This window comes from Petromyzon marinus, chromosome 10, assembly GCF_048934315.1.
Source record: "Petromyzon marinus isolate PM22_M1 ecotype Great Lakes invasive population chromosome 10, UKy_Petmar_22M1.pri1.0, whole genome shotgun sequence".
NCBI classification, from domain to species: Eukaryota; Metazoa; Chordata; class Hyperoartia; order Petromyzontiformes; family Petromyzontidae; genus Petromyzon; species Petromyzon marinus.
Genome location: NC_133676.1, coordinates 9684647 through 9699465, shown reverse-complemented (window position 1 = coordinate 9699465; position 14819 = coordinate 9684647). Strand labels below are relative to the sequence as shown.

The 14819-nt window shown below is 44.9% G+C and overlaps 1 protein-coding gene across 10 annotated transcripts in view; it reads left to right on the top strand.

The window, feature by feature from the left end:
• LOC116940948 (RNA-binding motif, single-stranded-interacting protein 1-like) overlaps positions 1 to 14819 on the top strand; it is a 290259-nt gene that overhangs the window by 90612 nt on the left and 184828 nt on the right. For all 10 annotated transcript variants that reach the window (XM_032951373.2, XM_032951375.2, XM_032951367.2 and 7 more), the window contains one exon: positions 6366 to 6542. In XM_032951373.2, the coding sequence (XP_032807264.1) occupies positions 6381 to 6542 (162 nt within the window). In that variant the 5' untranslated portion in view covers positions 6366 to 6380. The remainder of the gene's footprint in view (positions 1 to 6365; positions 6543 to 14819) is intronic.

Below are 14819 nucleotides of genomic sequence, written 5' to 3'. Positions count from 1 at the left end.
AAAAATAAATAAATGTATGCAAACCGACACACCTGAAGACGACCGTTTGTGTTATGGTCGAAACGTCGTGAGAATTTTTATTGTATTATATATATTTTATTATTTTATTGTTTCCCTTCAACGTGACTTTACCGAAAGAACTAAGAATATGAATTACTGCAGTCACGAAAGCTTTAAATAAAAAAATACGCCACTTTGTTGAGCTATCATTTGTGGCCAGGTCACTACTGAAATAGAGCTATATAGCTCAGCGGGCCTTACCTGATAAAATACAAAAAATATATAGTTTTTGTTGATTGATTTGTTCAGTAAGTTTGGAAACGGCTGTGTGGGCCGGAAAGTAGGAATACAAACTAAGGTAATCGCGAGGAAGCTCGTGTGGACTCAACACAGGGTGAAGGTCACGGTCCCGTGCCTTGCAGAATACCTCGGTTGATGTGAATTTGTCCACACACACTACTCGGGTTTGATGGTAGGGTGCAGGGGTGGAGGGGAGTGGTCTACCATCTCTGCGTGTGTTATACGTAACAAGTATGTTGCCATTTAGGCATGTAGCAATTTGCCCCCCCCCCACCACCCCAAGCTTATAACGATTTGATTAATTATTTAAGTATTTGTGTGGTCATAACCAGGGCTAGATTTAGATATTTTTGACCTGGACATGAGAGTAGAAAAGACGTACTCCTTCTCCTCCCCTCTCCACTTAAACAATTAATAAAGGTTCTAAATGTAGTATTTAAAATATATATTACATATTTAAATAATACGAATAAACAGTTCAAAAACATTTATATAGTAAAAATATAATCGAAGTTATGTCCACCTTGTTAGAAATGCATTCATGTTTTATGTCCTGTTTGCATAGCTTTTTCTATGGCAGTGTCAGTCCATATTCATAACTGTTACAGCAAATTCCCATCTGCACCAGCTGCCACCGCAGAAAACTGAAAGAGAAAAATATCCTGGACCAGAAAGAGGGTAGCTTCGTCACGTGGTCATCTATAAACCTCACTTTACTTATCCGCACCAGTCTGAAAGCATTGTCCACACCATTAACCTAAATACAAAATTAGTATATGATTTGCATCTGACTTGCATAACTTGTACATTTTTAAAAATGCTTACGAACACGATTTGACGCATGTATCGTGCGTGTAAGATTTTATTTTAATTGATTCACCTATGCATCATTGCATGCATTAATGGGAAGTGTGTCGAAGGCTGCATGCAGATAGCCCAAGTGGCTGCATGGCCCAGGGTAACATCTAAAGTGTTCGCATTTGAATGAAAATGGGAAGAGCAGCACTTGAATATTTAGTAGCTTTTTTATTATACCTGGTCTTCTGGGGTAAGCATAGCGGAAGTAAAGTTATTATTTGTCTTGTAAAAATGTTGAATTTCATGTCTTACTGGCTGGTAAACAATCAATAAAATTGGTTGCCTGTTGAAGAGTGGGTTTAAGCACCTGGCCAGGCTTGTGCCAGGCTATGTGCACCAGCGTCGTGGTGACGTCACCGCCACTTAGTGCTGAATGGCGGTTGTTGTTAAGCACCTGACAGACCTTCCTTTTTGCACATTTTCTCATTTTAACCTTTAACCAAAGTGAACAATCTTTAATTATTATTTTTTGGCACGCGGCACTCAGTGACCATCAAAGGGACACCTGATGCTGCTTTCCTGGCGATGTTGCGTCGCGAATTTATAAAAAAAAACTGGCAGGGCCATCGCTTTCCGTGAACTCGGAAGCAGGCAATGAACCAGGTGGCCCATCCGCGGAGCGAGCGGATCCGTGATGCATGGACGCGGCCTCGGCACCGTTCTCTTCCGGCCTGACCAGCGGGGGAATCCCATGATTCAAAGGCAACTTTCTCTCAGAAAATAGTCCCTGGGGGTCGGGGAGAAATGCCATAAATCGCTGCGCGTGTTGTGCACAAGGGTGGCCGCGGTGCAAGCCCGGCATGTTCTCCCTTTCACAAAGTCCCTGAATAATTCACATTTTTTTGTTTTCGAAAGTTTCAACTGTTTACGAACGCTTTGCACATTGTATGTGAGGGTGAATGTATGCACAGTTTTAAAGGCTGCGTGATTTATCTCAAGAATTTAAGAGTTTGGAGCATCGTTCAAAGTTCATCGTCCCGGGTTGCCACGAGGCAGTTGGGAAGCATCCCTGATTACATTGACTCAGGCTATGCCTAGGGTTACCACCTGTCCTCATTAAATAAGGGTCATCCTCTTTGTGAGGTAGCCGCCTTGGTAAATGTGTAATTTTTCCCAGGATATCAAAAGTCCCGTTCTTGGTCAGTTGTATAATAATAAAACCACTGAAGACAATGCATCTACGTGAAGTTATTCCCTCTTCTGGAATTAAGAGACATTCTTCACACGATGTGTCCTGTTTTGTTGTACCTCAGAGGTGGCAACCATGCCCACGCCTTCTCACCCTCTGCCCGCGAGGGCTGGATTACGTTCTATGGAGGCCCGGGGCAATTTCTTCCCTTCACTGTTTTACCGCCACCCGTGCCTGATGCCAAACACTCCGTCGTTATTTACTTTGGTTATTTCAGTTCGGGCTTGTAAATGTGGCATATGAATCGTCAAGCTGAATCAAGGTAAAAAAAAAAAACGATAACTAATCTACATTTCTGCACACAACTGGTCGTAGTACGGATAGTGATGCTATGGCTGTATTTACCAAAACAACCTGTAAAACGTATCATCGTGCTACAGTTTTGCGTTAGAACCGTTATACAGCAGTGATTATATCATTATATTTGGAAGCCCCTCGGAAACGAAGCCCCTGGGTTGCAGCCCCTGAAGCCCTGTGCGTTAATCCTACTGTGCTGCCATTTCCACGTGAAATCAGCCGAGCGTGGGAACGACTGCGGCATGCCCAGCATTCCGGGCAGCATAAATGATGTCAATCCGGCGACGGCTAGCAGCCTCGGGCAATTAACTATAATTAACGGACCTTTTTGATAAGCAGAGAAAGAAAATAATTGTTGGAGACGCAACTATTAAATGGTAACGGTGTAGGAGTATTTGTGCCTCGGGGAAAATATCGAAGCAGGATCGGAATTAAAATGATGAATTAAAGAGGTGAACGAGACCCGGAATGAGTGCTTTTGAAAAAATATATACTGAATTTGATCGTGAAAAGCAACGTGTCAGGGGGCTTGAAGAAGTTTTGATTGGAGCATATAGCTAGCTGCGTATATGTACGGATCCGAATTATGGACATTGACAAAGAATATGGAACACGATTAAAAATGTGCTCACAAGGACGTATAGGTTCATGCTTAGAATGATACTGTGAGACAGAAAGAGGAGTGCATGAATCGGTGAGCAAATGTAAATTCGAGACATTATATTGACTGTTAAAAATAAGTAAATGGGCTTGGGCAGGACGCATGGCCAGAAGGGGTGATGACCAATGTAAGAGAGCGGTGATGGAAGATGGGAGTGATGAGATGATTTCATGTGCAGCAGTGACATGGGTTGTGGCATCGTGGTGTCATAATGGACGGTGGTGGCACGGGGAGGCTTTCTTCCAGCAGTGGATGGAACATGACTGATTATGAAAGGACTTGGTGAGAATCACTCCTATGTAATTAAATTACTGTATCTGTTATGCAGATCCATGGTGAATGAAGTCATCCGTTAATATTGATTCCTAACCTATAAATGATACATGTATGGAATTGCATGTGTAAGAATTGATTATTTTAGATTTGTATGTTGTACGTAACGGGTTCACGTGATTGCTGCAGCCACGACAGGTGGCTATGTTTACCAGATAGCTAAAACATTTTTTTTACTAATTTTATAATTTGTTTTGAGTCGTAGCCAAGAAATTGAACGCATCTGAGATGTCCACTGGGGAGTTGGAGCGAAGGAATCAACTTGTCTGTAGGTGCTAGCTAGGTGGTATATTACATCTTACATCATAGGATCGTGGTACAGTAGGTGGTGGCAGCTTGAGGAGGCCTTCATCCAGCAGTGGATTCATCATGACTGATGATAATGATGACATGGATGTGGACAACCGAGCAGGAGGACAACAACACGATGAGATATGTGGGACTTGATGACAGTTAATCTGTGAGGTGCCAGTTTGTTCCCTCTGTTGGAATTTAATGTACCACAGTGATCTCTGCAGCATTGGTTTTCATAACACGAGTAGAAGCACAGAGTACTTTACTGTCAAAAAAGCAGCAGGGACATTGGTGCTAGAACATGAAAGTGCTTTGGCTTGTGTTTGTTGCCGGTCACCGTTGAGAATATAATTGTCTCAAACATCGCTGTGGCGTCTATAATAAATAACTTTTCAATAGTGATCAAGGGCCCCCGGCTTTTTTTAATGGGGGGGGGGGGGGGGGAAACCCCCACACGCATGCAACACATAGGTGCACTCATCCATCGAAGAAAACAATGCAGAATTACCTTCAATCGTAAGTTAATTTTACATTGAGTTAATATATATTTTTTTCGAAGGAATATGCAATCTAAAAACGAGGAAGAAAAACAAATCATGCGATCGCCTTTATTCTGTATTGCCTTTAACAGCGTGCATTTTGTCCAAGGGTGTACAGTAATTGGTTAATGGCAACGACGTTTACGGCTTACGAGGCGCCTCGTACGACGAAAGGAGGACAACGCGATGTCGCGATGTCGCGGGTCAAAACCATGACCCTGCCGAGGGTGCGCACGGTGTGCGCTGTTCTTGGCCCGGCCAAAAAGGGCTTTTCTATTTAGTGCTGCTTTTTGATGACCAAGTTTTTTGGTGAAAATGTTTCCATACATTTTTTGGCAATTTTTCTTGTATACGTAGGGCAGGTTCCTCATAGCAATGCAACTTCATACGAAAATATGAATTGTATAGGATCATTGTTGCGAGAGTTATTTCGCGACCCATGTTACAGACAGACAGAGCTAATGCGTGAACGCTCTCAAACTTAGTTGGAAAGTGTTAACAACAGCTCTAGTCAGGACTCGTGAATACCAAAATTGTGGGTCCCTGGCTTTTCAGCGTGAGTTTGAAGCGTCGTTCATATGATTTAAAGTCGTGGTTAGGCCCTCCATTATTGAATTTTAGTGGCTGCCTCTCTCTTTAATTGGTACATAAGGAAAAGTATATGAATCTGCAAGAACCAATACTGACATGACGGAATACGCCAGTTATTAGGTTTTTGTGTTGGCTGGCTAACATTGCTGTATAAGTCCGAGTGAGTCTGAGTGGCTTGAAAGAATAAAGCGTATAATGCGTGTTACAGCAATTGTCCACAGCTTTCTATGGATTATGACAGGGTGATTAGTGCGTGAATGTTCAAGTGAGCACTAGGTTGGCGTTAAAGCTTCACTGTAGCAGGAACCAGTCCATCCATTGGACAACTACTGCTGACGTTGGTGCACAAATTAGTGTAGCAACACCGAACGGAGGTGATTTTCTGCTGAGAAGATAATGGTGATCATGACAATGACCATGAAGATTAGGCAATGCAATACAAATGTAATTTAAAAAGTGTCAACATGTACATGCAATATTTCAGGATGCTATATGATGATGATGACGATCATGATGATGGTGACCATGTTAAATTTTGATTTAAAGCTTTCGTGACTGCAGTGATTCATATTCTTGGTTCTTTCGGTAAAGTCACGTTGAAGGGAAACAATAAACGTGACTTTACCGAAAGAACCAAAAATATGAATCATGAACAGGTTACGTCCTCCACATGGACTCCCCCCCCCTCATTAATAATCATGAGCAGGTGACATCACTCCACATGGACTCCCCCCCCTCATCAATAATCATCAGCAGGTGACGTCCTCCAAATGGACAGCCCCCCCATTATTATTACCTACTATAATGAGCCAAGAATGTTTGTGTGCAACACTCGTGACGTCACTCCATGTCGACCAGCTTCCCTCATTAATAATCATGAACAGATTTTGATTTAAAGCTTTCGTGACTGCAGTGATTCATATTCTTGGTTCTTTCGGTAAAGTCACGTGACTTTACCGAAAGAACCAAGAATATGGTGACCATGTTGTTGAGCAGGATGCAATACAATACGTTAATTTACGAAGTATCTACACGCACAGCATCTCACGACACTGGACACTGATCATGATGATGGCAATGACGATGAGGATGCAATACAATACAGTATTATTAATGTGTCAAAATACAAAAAAAACACATCTCAAGACGTTGGACAATGATTATGATGATAACAAATGACATCACCAATGACGATGATGATTATTACAGATTGACAAAGCACCATTTACATTTCACGTAACGGTTTCTACATGCTTAACCCCCCCCCCTCCCTCATCCTCCTCCTCTTCCTCTGATTCCGCAGGTGGGTGGCCACGCCATGAGGCCGCACTGTGGGAGCAAGACGGGGCCTGCCTACGCGTCGCAGTGGGGTGCTGGCCTTGCCACGTGGGGAGGGGGCGGCTATCAGTTTCCGCGGCTCCACCACGCCGCTCACTCGCCCTGCTTGCCCTCTCACGCCGCCTACACTTACTCGCTGGCGGTACGTTTGCGTGACGGGGCGCACCGTGTCTTCTAGGGTTTGGCACGTCTTAAGGTGCGCAATCAAATATAAACCGGGACATATCGGTACCAGATGAAGGAAGAACAACATGTAAGAGCGTTTAAATCTTGACTTAAAGCTTTCGTGACTGCAGGAATTCATACTCTTTGGGTCTTTCGGTAAAGTCACGGAGATAGAAAAAAAGAGCGTGAAGTTTCAGCCACAGTTGTCTGAGCTGAGCTCGATAAAATATTTCCCTGCAGGGTCTGGGGGTTGGGAGTTGGGGCCCCCACTAAATATTCCGTGAGCAATTAATCACTGACTTCATGTCAATACATTGTCTTGAGTAGTGCATTGTCATTACACAACCGACTAAACACCTGTACTATTCATGTCTCGGAAAGACTTGCCGATTTCCTAGGGACAGCTCCAGCAAAAATAGGACGATCCTGCAAAAAAAAACCAGGGCAAGTAGCAACGCCCAACCATACCTACTGGCGTGGATCGCCACACCACTACCTTGAACACCACACCACTACCTTGAACACCACACCACTACCTTGAACACCATACCACTACCTTGAACACCACTACCTTGAACACCACACCACTACCTTGAACACCACACCACTACCTTGAACACCATACCACTACCTTGAACACCACTACCTTGAACACCACACCACTACCTTGAACACCACACCACTACCTTGAACACCACACCACTACCTTGAACACCACACCACTACCTTGAACACCATACCACTACCTTGAACACCACTACCTTGAACACCACACCACTACCTTGAACACCACACCACTACCTTGAACACCACACCATTACCTTCAACACCACACCACTACCTTGAACACCACACCACTACCTTGAACACCATACCACTACCTTGAACACCACTACCTTGAACACCACACCACTACCTTGAACACCACACCACTACCTTGAACACCACACCATTACCTTCAACACCACACCACTACCTTGAACACCACACCACTACCTTGAACACCATACCACTACCTTGAACACCACTACCTTGAACACCACACCACTACCTTGAACACCACACCACTACCTTGAACACCACACCATTACCTTCAACACCACACCACTACCTTGAACACCACACCACTACCTTGAACACCATACCACTACCTTGAACACCACTACCTTGAACACCACACCACTACCTTGAACACCACACCACTACCTTGAACACCACACCACTACCTTGAACACCACACCACTACCTTGAACACCATACCACTACCTTGAACACCACTACCTTGAACACCACACCACTACCTTGAACACCACACCACTACCTTGAACACCACACCATTACCTTCAACACCACACCACTACCTTGAACACCACACCACTACCTTGAACACCATACCACTACCTTGAACACCACTACCTTGAACACCACACCACTACCTTGAACACCACACCACTACCTTGAACACCACACCATTACCTTCAACACCACACCACTACCTTGAACACCACACCACTACCTTGAACACCATACCACTACCTTGAACACCACTACCTTGAACACCACACCACTACCTTGAACACCACACCACTACCTTGAACACCACACCATTACCTTCAACACCACACCACTACCTTGAACACCACACCACTACCTTGAACACCATACCACTACCTTGAACACCACTACCTTGAACACCACACCACTACCTTGAACACCACACCACTACCTTGAACACCATACCACTACCTTGAACACCACTACCTTGAACACCACACCACTACCTTGAACACCATACCACTACCTTGAACACCACTACCTTGAATACCACACCACTACCTTGAACACCACTAACTTGAACACCACACCACTACCTTGAAAACCACACCACTACCTTGAACACCATACCACTACCTTGAATACCACACCACTACTTTGAACACCACTACCTTGAACACCACACCACTACCTTGAAAACCACACCACTACCTTGAACACCATACCACTACCTTGAATACCACACCACTACCTTGAACACCACTACCTTGAACACCACACCACTACCTTGAATACCACACCACTACCTTCAACACCACACCACTACCTTCAACACCACACCACTACCTTGAACACCACTACCTTGAACACCACGCCACTACCTTGAACACCACTACCTTGAACACTACACCACTACCTTGAACACCACACCACTACCTTGAACACCACTACCTTGAACACCACAACACTACCTTGAACACCACTACCTTGAACACCACACCACTACCTTGAACACCACACCACTACCTTGAACACCACACCACTACCTTGAACACTACACCACTACCTTGAACACCACACCACTACCTTGAACACCACACCACTACCTTGAACACCACACCACTACCTTGAACACCACTACCTTGAACACCACAACACTACCTTGAACACCACTACCTTGAACACCACACCACTATTTTGAACACTACACCACTACCTTGAACACCACACCACTACCTTGAACACTACACCACTACCTTGAACACCACACCACTACCTTGAACACCACTACCTTGAACACCACAACACTACCTTGAACACCACTACCTTGAACACCACACCACTACCTTGAACACCACACCACTACCTTGAACACCACACCACTACCTTGAACACCACTACCTTGAACACTACACCACTACCTTGAACACCACACCACTACCTTGAACACTACACCACTACCTTGAACACTACACCACTACCTTGAACACCACACCACTACCTTGAACACCACACCACTACCTTGAACACCACACCACTACCTTGAACACCACACCACTACCTTGAACACCACTACCTTGAACACTACACCACTACCTTGAACACCACACCACTACCTTGAACACTACACCACTACCTTGAACACTACACCACTACCTTGAACACCACACCACTACCTTGAACACCACACCACTACCTTGAACACCACACCACTACCTTGAACACTACACCACTACCTTGAACACCACACCACTACCTTGAACACCACACCACTACCTTGAACACCACACCATTACCTTGAACACCACTACCTTGAACACTACACCACTACCTTGAACACCACACCACTACCTTGAACACCACACCACTACCTTGAACACCACACCACTACCTTGAACACCACACCACTACCTTGAACACCACACCACTACCTTGAACACCACTACCTTGAACACTACACCACTACCTTGAACACCACACCACTACCTTGAACACTACACCACTACCTTGAACACTACACCACTACCTTGAACACCACACCACTACCTTGAACACCACACCACTACCTTGAACACCACACCACTACCTTGAACACTACACCACTACCTTGAACACCACACCACTATTTTGAACACTACACCACTACCTTGAACACCACACCACTACCTTGAACACCATACCACTACCTTGAACACCACTACCTTGAACACCACACCACTACCTTGAACACCATACCACTACCTTGAACACCACTACCTTGAATACCACACCACTACCTTGAACACCACTAACTTGAACACCACACCACTACCTTGAAAACCACACCACTACCTTGAACACCATACCACTACCTTGAATACCACACCACTACTTTGAACACCACTACCTTGAACACCACACCACTACCTTGAAAACCACACCACTACCTTGAACACCATACCACTACCTTGAATACCACACCACTACCTTGAACACCACTACCTTGAACACCACACCACTACCTTGAATACCACACCACTACCTTCAACACCACACCACTACCTTCAACACCACACCACTACCTTGAACACCACTACCTTGAACACCACGCCACTACCTTGAACACCACTACCTTGAACACTACACCACTACCTTGAACACCACACCACTACCTTGAACACCACTACCTTGAACACCACAACACTACCTTGAACACCACTACCTTGAACACCACACCACTACCTTGAACACCACACCACTACCTTGAACACCACACCACTACCTTGAACACTACACCACTACCTTGAACACCACACCACTACCTTGAACACCACACCACTACCTTGAACACCACACCACTACCTTGAACACCACTACCTTGAACACCACAACACTACCTTGATCACCACTACCTTGAACACCACACCACTATTTTGAACACTACACCACTACCTTGAACACCACACCACTACCTTGAACACTACACCACTACCTTGAACACCACACCACTACCTTGAACACCACTACCTTGAACACCACAACACTACCTTGAACACCACTACCTTGAACACCACACCACTACCTTGAACACCACACCACTACCTTGAACACCACACCACTACCTTGAACACCACTACCTTGAACACTACACCACTACCTTGAACACCACACCACTACCTTGAACACTACACCACTACCTTGAACACTACACCACTACCTTGAACACCACACCACTACCTTGAACACCACACCACTACCTTGAACACCACACCACTACCTTGAACACCACACCACTACCTTGAACACCACACCACTACCTTGAACACCACTACCTTGAACACTACACCACTACCTTGAACACCACACCACTACCTTGAACACTACACCACTACCTTGAACACTACACCACTACCTTGAACACCACACCACTACCTTGAACACCACACCACTACCTTGAACACCACACCACTACCTTGAACACTACACCACTACCTTGAACACCACACCACTACCTTGAACACCACACCACTACCTTGAACACCACACCATTACCTTGAACACCACTACCTTGAACACTACACCACTACCTTGAACACCACACCACTACCTTGAACACCACACCACTACCTTGAACACCACACCACTACCTTGAACACCACACCACTACCTTGAACACCACACCACTACCTTGAACACCACTACCTTGAACACTACACCACTACCTTGAACACCACACCACTACCTTGAACACTACACCACTACCTTGAACACTACACCACTACCTTGAACACCACACCACTACCTTGAACACCACACCACTACCTTGAACACCACACCACTACCTTGAACACTACACCACTACCTTGAACACCACACCACTATTTTGAACACTACACCACTACCTTGAACACCACACCACTACCTTGAACACCACACCACTACCTTGAACACCACACCACTACCTTGAACACTACACCACTACCTTGAACACTACACCACTACCTTGAACACCACACCACTATTTTGAACACCACACCACTACCTTGAACACCACACCACTACCTTGAACACCACACCACTACCTTGAACACCACACCACTACCTTGAACACCACTACCTTGAACACCACACCACTACCTTGAACTTCCGTGGAGTGTTCGGCCGGCACGTGTGTGCGTTATGCGTGTGGAGGGGGGGGGGGTATTCGTTTCTTTTCTCTTTGGAAGGAATCTTGATTGCGTAACTCCACATTCCCCTTGCCTCCCCTGGTGCCGGGAAATCGCAGGAGCCTCGGGAGGAAAGACGCCGGCAGTTATCTGGGACGGGGGGGGGGAAGAACCCTTGGGTCGAGTAATTCTCATAATGACCCCCGCTTTTTGGCCGGCTGCTCGGATATCGCGTGTGTTTACCCACTTGGCTCTGGTGTCATTAGGGGCTAATCGCCCTGCTGGAACGAGATAATTATAATTAGGGAGAGTCGGGGAGACGAGGTTGGTGTGATAAGTAACACGGGCCTAATGATAGGAAGTGCACTGTGAGCTTGTGCTGTTATCAGAGAAGGTGGTCAAAAGACGAGTTGGCATTGGGCAGTCCATTGTTCTGCTTCATCCAAAAAAACCCACCAAAGTCACAAAGTAATCTCGTAGAGACTGCAGCGCAGTTCTAAGTTAATGGGCCTCTTCCCGTATGCACTGTCATCCCTGCAGACTTTATCCCCCCCCCCCGCAAATGACTTAGTCGGGATTAAACGTAGCAAGCATTGCTCCCTACTACATAGAAAACTTGGCAGGTACCCCTCCCCGCCCCCATGAAAGAGTCGTGAGTCAGTGAGGCTTTCCTGGGTGAACAAGCGTAGTGATGAAAATAATAACAAACGTTCAACAGGTATAATAACAGCAGCAGTTAAGGCTGCTGCTCGACATGTCACGTGTTTCAGTTATCCTGTTGACGTATCCACGTCATATGAGTGCTGCTGATTTGGAAAAAAAGATTTTGGGGAAAATCGTGAGGGTTGATATAACAGTATATGTTCTCCAGAAAAGCATTGCCCGCGTGCACACGGGATGTAAATGCACTTTAGATGCCGCGAATGAGTTGTTTTTTTCAAACTTTCTTTTAGAATATTGGGTGAGTTTTAAGTCAAAATAAGCTACACGTGATGGATTCCTGTCCAGTCACGGATCTTTACAACGCGGCCACCACTGTCAAAAAAACCACAGCACGCGATCCCCACAGTGTTCGTCAAAGAGAGAAATAAATTGTAATTTGGAAAACAGCAAGTTACTCAACTGATCAAATACGAAACGTCAATGTGTTTTTTTATTATTCAAATCAGCTCATTTATTTCTCCTTACTGCCATACAAACCAGCGCATTGATTCTGAAAGCGAACGCGCCAAATTCATAACTTAAGCAAGCCTCACGCGACGTCTATCCGAAGACACGCTGGTAAAACTGCTCCCTCAAAAGGAAAACTGTTTTGTCGAGATAGCGGATGACCGTGTAGCGTTGGTGCCAGACAGACAGACAAGAGCGAGGAGCCAGCATGAGGACTTCACGAGCTGTCGCTCTCCCGTGACAGAAATGGAAGGTGCTGCCGGGCGCCGATGGCTCAGATGTTGCTGTTATGCTCTGCTGTTTCCGTCGTCCAGCCTAATCCTTTTATTTCACTGCGAGTTGCTCTCAAAAGCCACTGCACGCATCAGTGAGTGACTTATCCCGTAAGCTGCTGGAAATGGGAGGCGGAGAGAAGCTGCTGAGCCTCCGTCTAATGTAAATATTTGGTTTAAGCGAGGAGGAGGGGGTGAAAAAAAAGCGCTTTCAGTCAGGCTGGGAGAGAAACGCTTTGGCTAGGAATGAAAGGCCTAAGGGTACAACCTTCCTTGACTGCAGAGATAGTGCACACGGCGGTTTGATGTAGAAACAAACAGGTTGTGACACAGATCAAGTTACAGTTCTCTTATGGGAGATATATGAAAGGGTGAGCTTTCTGACCTTGAACTTTACAGCATAATTTCAAATATGAAGGGAATTGCCACGGCTTTGTGGGGGCACAGTGCTGAATGCACGAAAATTGGGATGGCGCGCTACCTCTTGCCTTTTGATGGACTGTGTTGCGAATCATTTGTGAATGTTATAAAGCTTCTCTTTTGATGGATTTCAACAATAGCAATGTGTAATTTTATTAAATTAGGATTTGTGCCAGCTATACATCATAATTAAAGGATGATTCTGCTCTCCTTTGTCAAGGGCAATGCTAAGAAAGACGATGGGGAATGTTATTTGTTTAGGGCTTTGAGTGGATCATGTTTGTTTAACAAAAACACACAAACACATTGAAATGTGAAAAAAAAGCATTTTTGCAATATTGTGTACAAACCACCATGTAATTTTAAAGAACCATACCATCCATTTACTAAGAAAATTACTGTAATTATATGTCAAATCATAGGGTTCTCGGGACACGTATTCAGTAATGCAGAGATTTCAGAGACCTGAAATTCATGGGAGTGACCTGCATTTGACACAAAAATTCTGATGACGTGCGGATAATATTGAATGAATGAAAAAACAGACGAAGCAGCGTTTTATAGACACGCACTGCAGTACTTAGGAAAGAAATACATGGTTATGTTTACACATTTAGTTTTTTTTCTCTCTAAAGCATAACATCTCTAAAAAGATATATATATATATTTTTATCACGCATGATTAGGGACCTATGAAATAATTGTATCGTCATGATGGCTGTTGCATCACCACTTTCTCTTCCCATCCCCCCCCTCCTCCAACCACCACCTTCACACCACCTAGCCGATGACACGGCTCACAAATACATGTAGGAACAGTTGGATTCCCCGTGCCAACTGCGTAGTGTTTTGCCTTTTGAAACGTGAAAAAGTCCCTCGGAGTTTTATTTTACAAAATGCAGAGATTGTGTCAATGCCACGTTTGTTATGGTTATGAAGTCATAGGCCCTTTGGTGAAGATTAACACTGGCT